This window comes from Schizosaccharomyces cryophilus (assembly GCF_000004155.1).
Source record: "Schizosaccharomyces cryophilus OY26 unplaced genomic scaffold supercont4.1, whole genome shotgun sequence".
In the NCBI taxonomy this organism is placed as follows: domain Eukaryota; kingdom Fungi; phylum Ascomycota; class Schizosaccharomycetes; order Schizosaccharomycetales; family Schizosaccharomycetaceae; genus Schizosaccharomyces; species Schizosaccharomyces cryophilus.
In genome coordinates, this window is record NW_013185624.1 from 1024665 (window position 1) to 1037288 (window position 12624).

General features: G+C 37.7%; 5 protein-coding genes across 5 annotated transcripts; 2 read left to right on the forward strand and 3 right to left on the reverse strand.

The window, feature by feature from the left end:
• Positions 1 to 9: 9 nt before the first annotated feature.
• SPOG_04494 (U3 snoRNP protein Utp20) lies at positions 10 to 7623 on the forward strand (the record flags this gene model as incomplete). The annotated part of the gene is made up of 3 exons (XM_013166493.1): positions 10 to 51; positions 113 to 199; positions 262 to 7623. 3 exons carry the CDS (start codon positions 10 to 12, stop codon positions 7621 to 7623), a joined length of 7491 nt encoding a protein of 2496 aa, XP_013021947.1.
• SPOG_04493 (transcription factor) lies at positions 7158 to 10452 on the reverse strand. The gene has a single exon (XM_013166492.1). It carries the CDS (start codon positions 9128 to 9130, stop codon positions 7889 to 7891), a length of 1242 nt encoding a protein of 413 aa, XP_013021946.1. The 5' UTR covers positions 9131 to 10452; the 3' UTR covers positions 7158 to 7888.
• On the forward strand, positions 9926 to 10204 carry SPOG_04492 (uncharacterized protein; the record flags this gene model as incomplete). The annotated part of the gene is made up of 1 exon (XM_013166491.1): positions 9926 to 10204. The coding sequence occupies one exon, from the start codon at positions 9926 to 9928 to the stop codon at positions 10202 to 10204; it is 279 nt and encodes a 92-aa protein (XP_013021945.1).
• A 109-nt stretch (positions 10453 to 10561) lies between the features above and the next one.
• SPOG_05707 (uncharacterized protein) lies at positions 10562 to 11099 on the reverse strand (the record flags this gene model as incomplete). The annotated part of the gene is made up of 1 exon (XM_013166678.1): positions 10562 to 11099. A coding segment is annotated over one exon (197 nt), but the record flags the coding sequence as incomplete, so codon positions are not given.
• A 531-nt stretch (positions 11100 to 11630) lies between these two features.
• SPOG_05708 (uncharacterized protein) lies at positions 11631 to 12605 on the reverse strand (the record flags this gene model as incomplete). The annotated part of the gene is made up of 1 exon (XM_013166679.1): positions 11631 to 12605. The coding sequence occupies one exon, from the start codon at positions 12603 to 12605 to the stop codon at positions 11817 to 11819; it is 789 nt and encodes a 262-aa protein (XP_013022133.1). The 3' UTR covers positions 11631 to 11816.
• Positions 12606 to 12624: the final 19 nt, after the last annotated feature.

Sequence of the window (12624 nt, forward strand, 5' to 3'; positions counted from 1 at the left end):
GCAGGAGACATGAAAGCTGCTGCGCAGAATAATAGTACGAAAAATTATGTGGTATGCATTTTATGTGAAACGAATTTCATCGGAAGGAACGACGCTAATCAGATTCTATTAGTTTTTACCGTTTTCAAAACGAGTGGACAATTTAAAAATTGATGTTGCTCATAAAGTTCGCCGTGCAGCAGATATAGAAGATGAAAATGTAAGTTAATTTGAATATGTCTTGAAATTGAAAAATTTTGATAAGTACTAACGAGTGAACAGCTTGAATCGTATTTTATCTCTTGTTTAAATAAATGGGTAGATTTGAATCTTTCCACACATTTTACCAATTTTTTTAGAGAGGTTTCTCCTTATACGCAATCGCTCCCTCAGTTAATCTTTCATCAGCAGACTGTTTTTTCCATTCTCGAAAAATATGCTGGTGAGGGTAATTCACTTTCTTTGCAGCCGTTGCTGGAGTTAATAACCCAGTTTGCTCGTGATTTAACGACTGAGTTTGCTGTGTACGTTGATCGTACATTAATATTACTGTCCCAACTCGTGCGAAGTACCGAGCTAGAAGTCGTGGACTGGTCTTTTCACGCAGTTGCATATCTTTTCAAATATTTGAGGAAAATTTTAATTCCTCAACTAACCCATATCTACGATATTTTGTCTCCATTACTAGGTAAGCAAAAGGAGAAAGCTCATGTCATTCGGTTTACCTCTGAAGCTTTGTCCTTTCTGTGCCGTTTGAACAAAGAAGACGCCGCATATCAATTTGTTCATCATGTCATCAGCGACTTAAACGATAACTATTCTTCTCAGTATTTGGAAGGTATCGTCATCCTTTTTGCTCGCATAATCGAAGGTGTCGGCTCCAGTGTCCATTCGAAAGGTATTACTTTCGTAAGGATTCTCTTGGATCCCTCCATTTATACGTTACCTAAGGCCTCATCTGTCTGTGTCCCTGTTTTCATTTCAATCATTCATCATGCTACTGTTGAATCTTTTGTCGAAGTTCAGGATATACTTATTCAGAAGATTATGGATAATCCTTCACTATATATTAGCCTATTTGTAACTGTTGTTGCTACCCGAAAGGGTGCTAAGCTTTCAAATATTTCGGCTTTCCTTGAAGCGTATACAAAGCTTATGGAGACAACGGTTTGGGAATCTGCGGAATACTCTTTTCTGACTTTAGTATACCAGTTAGCTGCATATCTCATAACGTATCCTGAGGTTGCTGTTGTTATACCTTACAGCACACGTATCTTAAGTTTTCTACAGCAAGGCCCTCCCCCACTGTTTTTGTCGTTTGCCGACTTTATTCAAAATTTGAATCACCAAAGATATGTTTCTTTCATTAAGCCTGCTTTATCCAAATACGTATCTTCAAATCCTAATTTGGACCTAATTCAAATAGCGGTTATGGAAATTACTTTTGATACGGGCGTTTCCTTAACTCCTAGCATATTTACTATGGCTAGTGAGAGCTTGAAAAAGGCCTCATTATTGACGAAAGGTGGCGATCCTTTGACCGAACATGAATTGGCTCCTGCATGGTCTCAGTTGATTGTATTATCCTCTTCTGCGGTGGATAAAGTTCAGCTATATGAGAGTTGTGTGAGTGTCTTAGAAAAGATTAAGAGTCTGTCCTCGCCCTCTTTGCTCTATGGAAATATTGTAGGCTTAATCTTAAGGATTCTCAACGAAAAGGCAAATAGCTATTTGAAAGAAAATTCAGCAAGCATGCAAAAGCTATTGAACTTAGTACTTCCTAAGTTTGAGTTATATTCATCAAGCAAGTTTTTCTTAGAAAATTTAATACCATTTGCAGCAATGAAAACTGTTTCGTTTAAGGAGTCTATGGATTCAATAATTAATTGCTTGTTAAAGAATTTGGTAACTGGTGCTTACGGTCTTAGAAGTGTTTCAATAAACCTACTTCTCACCATTTATGAGAATGTTAACGGACAATATTCGGCCCCTTTACTTCATGTCAGGGATTTGATCGAAATGCCACTTAGCCCTTCAACGAGTCGTGATGCAGTTGTACTTGCTCGAAACGTTGTCAGCAAAATTAATTTACTTTCATTACAAGATCGAAAAGTCGCTTTGTTTTCATTAATCGGGTGTATCATGGTTCGGTTTACTCCTGTTTGGAAGGATTTCGCAAAGGCAATAGTAAGCGTGCTTAACAAAGAACTAGAAGGAGAATTTATGAAAATTATGTTTACTTGGTTATCTTGTCCAAAACCGCCGTCGAATTTGCTTACTGAAGAACAACAATCAATCCTTCATTTCGAACCTGCTGAAGTCAATTACCTTTCCACATTGGATAGATACGAGTTTACGTGCCCATCTTTCGCTTCTTCTGAAGAGACATTTGGTACTTGCCTATTTAACTTTCAGGAGCCTCAGGTTCAGAGCACAAAAGATTTATTAAAGTCTTTGGAAGATGACTATTCAAATCTTCCTTCGTATCGTTCTCAAGGTTTACGTATTCTGAACGAGTCATCAGATTTGGTTTATAGCTATATTGATCGGGTGGATGAGTATCTATTTAGTTTGCAACATGGCTTTGAGCTTAACACTGATTGGTCTCGGCAAGATATATATATGCTTTTAGGCCTTTATTCGCATCTTCAAGGACAACAACGTACCAAAAATGCGGAGAAGCGTAGGGAGTTGCTTTTGTGGGCGCTTAGTGTTAGTGACTCTAAAGTGCAATCTTCTGCACTAGATGCTTTGTTATGCTATAAAGATGAAAGTTTGAACGTATACGAAGAAAATTTAAAGAATTTATTGGATGACAAAAAGTTCAGGGATGAGTTAACCACCTTTCTTTTTATAAGCCCGGAGGACAGTATAATTCAGGAGCCCCATCGCTTAAGCCTCATGCCTGTTGTCATTAGTATTTTATATGGGAAAATGACCTCCGCAGCTTATGGTGGTCAAAAAAATCAAAATGCTCGACGATCTACTGTCTTGTCTACGCTGGGAAATATGAGAATATCAGACCTAGAGTTACTAATAGGTTTGATGCTTAGGCCCTATCAAGAATTGCCTCGCAACATTATTCACGAAACGGATCCTCTTGGTATCGTGAAATCACTACCTATGGTTTCTCTCAGACGCCAAATTGGTTTCCTTTCAATGGTTGAAGAGCTTCTTAAGCAAATTTCTTCCAAACTGACTCCCGTAGCGCCTATGATTATCAGTGCTGTCTTGTACAGTTTATTATCTGCAGATCAGTTACTTGTTTCATCAACCGATTCCAGATCCCCAGATGTCAAGCTCTCCCACACTATTCGCCATAACTCGTTGAAAGTGTATTTGTCGTTTTTGAAATTTTGTCCTGAAGTCAATATCGGCCCTTATAATGCTTTTCTATATAAATACTTTGTTCAACCTAAACTTCCTAAGTTTGCAACTGAGAATACTCAAAGTGTTTCTACACTTATGCAGATTTTTAAAGTGTGGTTTGAAAATACGAATTACTTGTCGTCAATATTGGACTTTGGCAGTTCCATAATGATGATCTTGCTTGATGTTATCTGTCAGTCGACTGTTAAGATACCTGTTATCCTTTTTGTCTTTGAAGTCCTTAATAGTGTCATCTTGCACGCACAGTCTGATGATGTGGAAGAACATTTTAGACAAAAAATTACTTCACTGATGGTACTTCCTAACATTAAACTGATATTCAATAATCTGTCCGATGTACTTGGAAAACCGATTTTTGCTGACAACAGTCGAGTTTTAGATGGATCGGTTGTCGTGCTTACCAATGTCTCCAAATTTATTTCTAGCGAGCTCGATTCTTCGCGCTTACTAGATTTACTCGTTCCATTCTTGAAGAAGCCCAAAAGACTCGTGCCAAACTCCGTAAAAGCAAACATACTGGAGCTATTCGCATGCTTTCTTCCTAATAACAAACCATGGGTGCAAGCTTCATTAGCTGAGCCTACCAGTTTTGAAACATTAATGCAAATGTACGCTCACATTGAGGAACCTTCGTCTCGTCGATCTTTGAACGGCATATTGAGGGCCTTTAGCAATGTTGATTCAGACCTTACCTTTGGTTCTGTCTTTGTGGAAGAAGTTAACTCGTTTTCTCAAAAACGACTTGATGAGCCTGATTTTGAACGTCGTCTTTCAGCCTTCACTTCACTAAATGAAAAACATTACGCCAACATCAGCAATTTAACTTGGTTACCGGTTCTCTACAATTGTTTTTTCTTTATTCGAGACGAAGATGAACTATCTATAAGGAGTAGTGCATCTCTTGGAATCAAACGATTTATCGATACGATATCCTTGGAAGATACGAATAGTGATTTCAAATCGACTTTATTCCAAAGTTTTATTCTTCCTAATACAAAAACTAACATGAAGCATAAGAATGAATTCATCAGACAAGAATTCGTATCTTTGCTTAATTATTCAGTCCTAAAACTACCTTCATTTGAAAGTATCTCCGATATGCGTCCACTGCTTTTTGATGGAGATGAAGAAGCCAATTTTTTCAATAATATTCTGCATATCCAATTGCATAGAAGACGTCGTGCAATGAGGAGATTAGCTGGTGTATGTGATACAGGAGTCATTAAAAGTTCCAACATTTCCCATATATTTTTACCTTTGTTAGAACATTTTTGCTTTACTTTAAATATTCCGCAAACGTTGATTGATGATACTGTACTGACTATTGGCGATATTGCTAAGTGGTTACAATGGAATCAATACCAGGCAATTTTGAAACGTTATATTGGATTATTAAAGAATGCGTCTATAGATCAAAAGATTGTTATTCGTTTGATAAATGCCTTAGTAACCGCATTAAGACCATTGGACGTTGCTATATCATCGTATCACAAATCGGATGAAATGGACATGGAAATAGACAATAATGATACCTTGGAATATAGGAATGCTCTTACTGATAGCCTGCCAGACACATCGAAGTTATCCACTTGTTTAGATAAAATAATTCTTCCTCCCTTGCTTCTGTACCTTCATATAAGGGAGGAGTCAACAGTCATGCTTCGTGTTTCGATTGCTTTGTCAATAGTGCAGTTGGTTGCATTGCTTCCGGATGAAGAGATTGCATTACGTTTACCTCCTGTGCTCATTGACACATGCCATATCCTTCGAAGTCGATCCCAAGAGTCACGAGATGCTACCCGGAAAACCCTCTCGTCTATTGCTAAGGTTCTAGGACCCAAATATTTTTCCTTTATTCTTAATCAATTGAGACTTTCTTTACAGAGAGGTTACCAATTACATGTTCTCGGGTATACCGTACATTCACTCCTGGTTTCAGTTGAGGATGTTTATCCATATGGCTCACTTGATTATTGTTTGGATAACCTTTCCACCATATTTGTCAGTGAAATTTTCGGTGAAGTCGGCCTAGAAAAAGACGCAGAAGAGTACAAATCTAACGTCAAAGAAATTAAAGGAAATAAAAGCTTTGATTCATATGAAATTGTTGCTCGTATGTCTGGCATTGAAAGCCTTGGCATACTTTTACGTCCAGTGAAAAATGTTCTGTCCGAAACAACATACCCGAGGTCCTTAAGAAAAGTGGATGAACTGTCTCGAAGATTGTCTATGGGTGTTATGGCCAATAAGCAAAGCATGACGCAAAAGGCTTTAATATTTTGCTACAATGTTTTTGATTATGTGTCGAAACAAAATGCAGCTATGTCTGTAAGCGATATCCATGAAGAACAGCGTATGCCCAATCTTTTTGCTAAAAATTCCAAAAAACTTGTCAGATTTGCACTGGATGCTCTTCGTGGAATCGTCACAAAACATAAGGAGCTACTTACCTCTGCAAATATGACTGGATTTGTCCCCATTATTGGTGATTCTTTATTGAGTGACTCTGAAGAGCTTAATATATCCGCTTTACGCATCATAGTTGTTCTGCTTCCATTGAAAATGGCACAAGTTTTCTCAGGAAGCACCGTCTTCATTTCTCAAGCTATTAAACTGATACAGAATTCTCCGACTACCAATTCTGAATTATGTCAAGCTAGTTTAAAATTTATCGCTAGCATATTACCTTATGAAGGTGTTGAAATTAAAGAATCAGCTTTAAGCTATCTTTTGGAAAGGATTAGTGGTGATATAGAAGAGCCTGATCGCCAGGGCGTTATGTTTTCTTTAGTTAGAGCTAGCATAACTCGAAAAGCTATGTCGCCGGAGCTTTATAAACTAATGGATAAAATTCGTGATATGATGGTTACCAACCATACTAAATCTACCCGTCAAACTTGTCGTCATTTGTACTACGCTTTCCTTCTGGATTTCCCACAAGGGAAAACTAGGTTTGCAAAGCAAATGTCTTTTATTTTAAAAAACCTTGAATATGAGTTTGCACCCGGTAGGGAATCAATTATGGAATTGCTGCATGCTATCCTAAATAATTTTAGTGATACTCTCCTAAAAGAGTATCTTCATGGAATATTTCTCGCTTTGGTCATGGTTTTAGTCAATGATCCTGAACCACATTGTCGAGAGCTGTCTGCCGAACTAATAAAGAATGTTTTTCAGCGAGTAGACGAGGAAAGCTATGCCTTAATCAGACAACTTTTGTTTACCTGGATCTCCAAGAAGTCAAACACTGCTAAGAACTTACATCGAGTTGGAATGCAATTGTTTGGGTTGTTATTTGAGATTTACGGGTTTGAAAAAACTCAAGAAGTTGAAGTTTTTACTGGTGTGTTAATAGATGTTTTACAAACCGCAATAAACAAAGGTGACGATGCACTGGATGAATGGGAGATGCTTTATTTTGGTCTTCAATCATGGCTAAAGCTTGTTATTGCTAATTCGGTAAAGGCTTGCAGTCGTGATTACGCACAAATTTGGACACTTATTCGTTATGTTTTGCTCTTTAAACATGCCTGGGTTCGACTTTCTGTTTCACGTCTTTACGGTTACTTCTTTGCGTTAACTGGCAACTCGAGTTTCAATCAGGTGAAGTTAAAGGCATCTGAAGTTGAATTTGGACTGGATTTCGTTTTGCAAATTTCAAATGCAATGCAAGCTCAGTTACGTAGCTCTTCTCTGTCTGAAGAACTTGGGACACAAGTCGTCAAGAACTTGGTATTCTTAACTCGTTGGTTTAACACCATTCGAAAAGAAAACTCTGAACCGTTTTTGGACATATTTAGACGCATGTATAAGAGCTTAAGAAAACAAAAAGTTGAAAGTATGGATTTAAGCAAGAAATACATGATTCAATGGTTCGTAATTGTTATTCGTCTATTTTCAAGCGAAGAATTACTGCCTGTTTTGAGAGATATTATAAGCGCTTTGTACAGATATACTGAGTTAAATGAGGCAGAAAAAAAGATACAACAAGAACTTGTAGATATTGTCATTGAGTCTCTTGATGTCCTTCAATCCAAGGTCGGAACAACTGAGTATGTCAATGCATATCAAGAAGTTCGTCAAGCTAGTCTAGATGTTAGACGCGAACGACGTGAAAAGCGAGCCATCGAGCAGGTTGTGGATCCGGAAATAGCTACTAAGAAAAAGTTACGCAAATATGAAAGAAAACACGATGTTCGCAAAGAAAGAACGCAGCATCAAAGGATGTTGAATGCTGTCTTCAAAAAAAGGTAAAAGGGAATTACAAACACGGTAAAATATTAGGGTAATGACTTAATATAATAATATGGATTTTGGCAACATAGAGTCATCAGATATATATTAATCTACACTAATTAAGTAGTATAGGGAAACTTGTCGTAGAAATCAAAAAAGAAAAAAAAACTGATCGTAGTAATTCTGGCTTTCTTAGAAAGATAAATAATATATAAGACTTGGTATAAATATGTAATAAAGGAAAAGGACGCAATGTAGAGCTTCAGAAAAGGAAAGATGTATATCAATTCCTTGTTTTTGGTCTACCACGACCACGGCCTTTTGATTTTCGCCTACCCACATTGGAAGGCTCATCATCACTTACACATTCATCCAAATTCAGACCAGCATCACGGCATCTTCCACACGGTCTTTGACGATCACACCCCTTCTTTGAACGCCTACAGCGGGAACAGCGACTTTTTGAGAATGAAGAAGAATCAAAGTAACTTGGGAATGAGCCTGCGTTAGTGTATGAGTCCGAAAGATTATCCGATCTTTTACTTGTTGGCAACTCTTTGGTATCTTCCATATGTTTCGAAGTAAGTTGATGAAAAACTGAGAAAGAGTGACTATTCGAATACTTCGAGTTATTGTCAGAGCGGCGCCGTTTAGAAAAAGAGTGTGCAGAGTCGTCCGATGATAAATCGTGACGATGAGGATCTATTAAGGGATCAGATCTGGACATGTGTGCCAATTTCTTGGAATTGGGAAATTCATGATTGATTTTCGTAGAGGGAACTTGGGCGGTAGAGTCAGAATTTCGCTGATCGGAAGAAGAAGTACCGCCTAGACGAATGAGTTGCCAAGCTACATCTTCATCGGAAAGGGAACGCTTCTTTGTAAATTCTCTGGGGTGTTGATCGGTAGAAGAAGTGACTGACGGAGGAGAAGCAGGTAAAGATGGATTCGAGTATGCGGGATAAGAATTGGGTGTTTTTGATGGAGAACGATTAGTTGGGTTAAGAATGGGGGAAATGGAGCAATTTTGTTCTCCTTTGGAAGGTAGGGGAGGAGATGCACGAGATCGAACATGTTGATCAGAAGGAAAATCGGATTGTGAAGGAGGAGAATGGTTGACAAGATTAGAGATGTTAGAAATCGGATGACGAGCAGAAGCTGGAACTGACGAAGAAGTAGGGGCAGCAGGAGCATAATAGGAGCAAGGAAGAGAGTTCGTAACCAAACTGTAAGTTGGGTGGGGGTGGTAGACAGCACTAAGGGGAGTAAGAGGATGGGTATAATCAGGGGAGGAAATCAGAGAAGATATGTGAGGTGGAGGATGAGAGGATGTAGTAGAGATGGGATGTGAAGAAACAGTATTGGAAACTGGCTGTACAGGAGCCGAAGTATTATTACGTAAAGAATAAGATGAAGGATTATAGGTAATTCCAGGGGAAGGGTCCATGGTGGTAGCAATGGAAGAAGGAGGAGTGGCAGAAAAAGCGGGACCCGACACGGGTTGCAAGATGCTTTGTAAGTCCATTACAGAAGGAAAATCGTAGTAAAAGACGATAAAAGTATGAGAAAATTGGAGAATGAGAGATAGAGCCAGTGAGGAAAGGCAAGAAGTAAATCAAGATTAGAAGAGCGAAAAAAAAAAGAAACGCAACAGCGGAATAGTTGTGTTATTGAGGCAAAGGTAAAAAAAAAACGAAAGAACACAAGTGACAGAATGAACAACAAAAAGAAAGAGAGAAGAAAAAAGGAAAGAAACGTTCAATAAATAAACTATGGATTGAAGAATAAATAGATGAGAAAGAAAGAAAAGGAGTAATCGGCTGGTCACTTAGATAGTGAAATATTTTCAGCAATTCCAGAGAAGAGGTGAGAGGATTGCTAAAAAAATAAACGAAAATTATGCCTTTTCTTAGATATACGCAAGCCTGAGTTTAGGGAGGAGTAAAAATTTACCAAAAGTTAGATGACGATAATTGCAAACAGGGTTAGACGAGAATATTTGCAAACACGGAAAAAGGAACCGACTGAAAGCAAGTTCCTATGTAGTGTTCAAAAGATTTGAGAGAAAAGTCGTTTGCGGAGCAGTGCGGATGTAGCCGACCAAACAAGAGGGAGGGACTAATGTTTGGAGAAGAGAGAAAGCCAATTGTAAGTGAATCGAAACTACAGGGTACCGAAGGCGCTGAGCTCAAGCTGTGTTGATGATAAATTGGGTAAGCCAACAAAAGAGCGACGATCAAAGATACACAACAAAGCAAGCAGAGACGGTCGTTCCTGTCGCAGTAAACAAAACCAAAAAGGAAAACAGGAGCGCTTTAGAATGTTGCGAAAAGAGAAACAAAAATCAACGATACAAAGCAAAAGTCAAGCGGAACAACAAACAGAGACGAGCAACCAAAACAGAAGCAAAAAGAAAAGCGTCAGGTCAGTTGGAAAGCCTCGGAACGAGGAGGAAGAAGAAGAGCGGATAGCTACAGTAAAAAAGCAAAAAATGCCCAGGAAAATAAAAGCAAAAAGGAAGCACTTGAAGAAAGAGAGAAGGGGAGGGAAAGGGAAAGTTGAAAACGAAGTTGCGGAAGTGGAAAGTATGGGGATCTAACTCGACGATCCTCGGTTATGACACACTACCAGTAGGATTAATAAAGGAGAGTTCGCTATAATATTACCGAATAAAACGAAGCGAAACGAAAAGGAAAAGAAAGAAACGGAAAAGTACAAATGTGGAAAAGAAACCTTGGAGATGTTGTAGAGGAAGGAGAAAGATAAAAGTGAAGAAAGAATAAATGAGTTTTTTTTCGGTTTGTAAGAAAATAAGGAGGACACAGGATACTTTTTTATGTAAAGTGCCTCGTTTCTGACGAAAGAGGAGCGGGATCCTCAGGGAGAAAAATTTTAGAGTTGCGCTAAGCGAGCTGAGGTCATGATAGTAATAAAGACGAGAAGTGTGTAAAAAAAAAAAAAGAAAAGAAAAAGAAAAAGAAAAGATAAGAAAGTTGTATTTACGAATGAAATATGAATGAAGGTACAGGAAAAAAAAAAAGGAGGATATGGATGAAGAAACAAGTGGAAGGGTGTTGCTAAGTCAGCTTGGATTCCTCTGATTGTTGGTTCATATATAGAAGCAAGGATGAGCTAGAAAGAAGCGTCCGTTAGGAACTTTTTCATTTCTTTCTATTTTCGTTCTCTTACACTTAATTCTTGAAGATTTCTTGACAATTAACATATTTTCTTTATGCTTTCTGAAACAAGTGAAAAAGAAACAAACCCCTTTCTTCTCCGGTCGGCTGGATCCCTTTATTAGCGATGATGTAGTTGGATATGCAGGACAGCGGCGATTTCTTCGATCAGGAAAAAGAAAAATTCGATAAAAACAAAAAAAAAACAAAGGAACCTTGTAAGAACAAAAGGCTTTGGTATGCTAAAGCGTAATCGGGACACCTTTAGGACAATATAAAAGGAGGATATTCTTAAGGATGCGAGCAAAGTTCCCAGTTCACCTGTATGGACTAAAACAACCCCTTTTTTTGCGAAACCCGAAGACCCGGATGAACGTAAACACGTAAACAAAGTGTACGAAAAGGAAACAAAACATGAAACAGAACTCTGAGTCATTTTTTGATAGTTGGATTCTTATAAAAAACAAAGTCAAAAGAAGAAGATTGTTTCATTTCGAGCAGTACAATAAGATAACAAGTATTAAATAGAGTAATGTCAGTGTCACGGTGTCACGGGAGAAATCTCACACGTTATGAGAATGTAAATCGAGTGGAAGTAATAAGTACCATTACAAAGTTGTCTATTGGAATTGGACGTGTTAGTACTACGTAGAGTGATAGTAATATGTCCAGGGATCTGATTAACTAAATGAAAACGACTAAGTGTCAATCTTATTTAGCCTGATCAGTCAAATCTTCCGATCTAAAGATTTCGCTGTAAAACTTCAAATCTTACTAATTTTTAAATAGTACTGATAATCATACGTTAGTAAATCTTTAATCGTATGTTCTGCATTCAAAGAGAAATTTGCATTTTCAAATTTTTGTTTACTTATTATCAAGCACAATTCTTTAAGCTTATGAATATTAACTGATATTAGCTAATATTCCATTCTTATAACGGATTGTTATATTATGAATGCTAACGAGGGACCCAATTATGACACCTCCCTGCCTAAGAGTCTTTCACTTCCTTGAATTGGAAGACTCTTATTTTCATTGCGGTTCTTCTGTTGGAGAAGCGCGACGAGTAAATTCAATGAGCTTTGAGTATGCTTTTTTTCGAACGATGTCTCTAGGAACCCATGTGACTGAGCGATAGTCATATTTTGAAAATTGCGCTCTATATAAACAATTGTAAAGAGAAGGCTTTTCTAGGTTATCAGCGTCTAAAATTTCATCAATAATGATGTTTTGCGTAAAATTGTTTGAGCTTGAGTCCGCGTTGTAAGGTTCGAGTTCGGATACATGAAAACTAGCAGGATAGCGTCTTCGTATCGTTTTAGGAAAATTTAACTCATAGTTATGTTCTCCTATTTTCCTTTTTACTGAAAATGGACCAACAAATGTTGGTTCAAGTTTACTTGATTGATGGAAAAATCTCACTTTGCCATTTTTGACTAATACCTGATCGTTAGGTTGGAAAATCGGAGGTGGAATTGTCTTTTGATTGTAATACTTTGCGTATTTATCATTTGCTTTTCTATTACGTTCACGTATTTCATCGATGGATTCTGTTCTGTCCGGTAAATAAGGAATATCTAGTTCATCCAGGATTTGCGTATCCCAAGCGGTAACTATAGCTTGAATACCAAAAGCAGCATTAATTGGAGCTATTTTTGTAGCAGAGTGCTGTGAAGAGTTATAACATAACTGAGCTTTGAGAAGATAATTGACCCAATTTGTTAAATGTTTGTTCACGTAGCAACGAAGATATGACTCCAAGATTTGATTGACGCGCTCTGTTTGTCCGTTTGTTTGTGGATGATATCCTGAAAATAACATAAGGTGTATGTTATGGTCT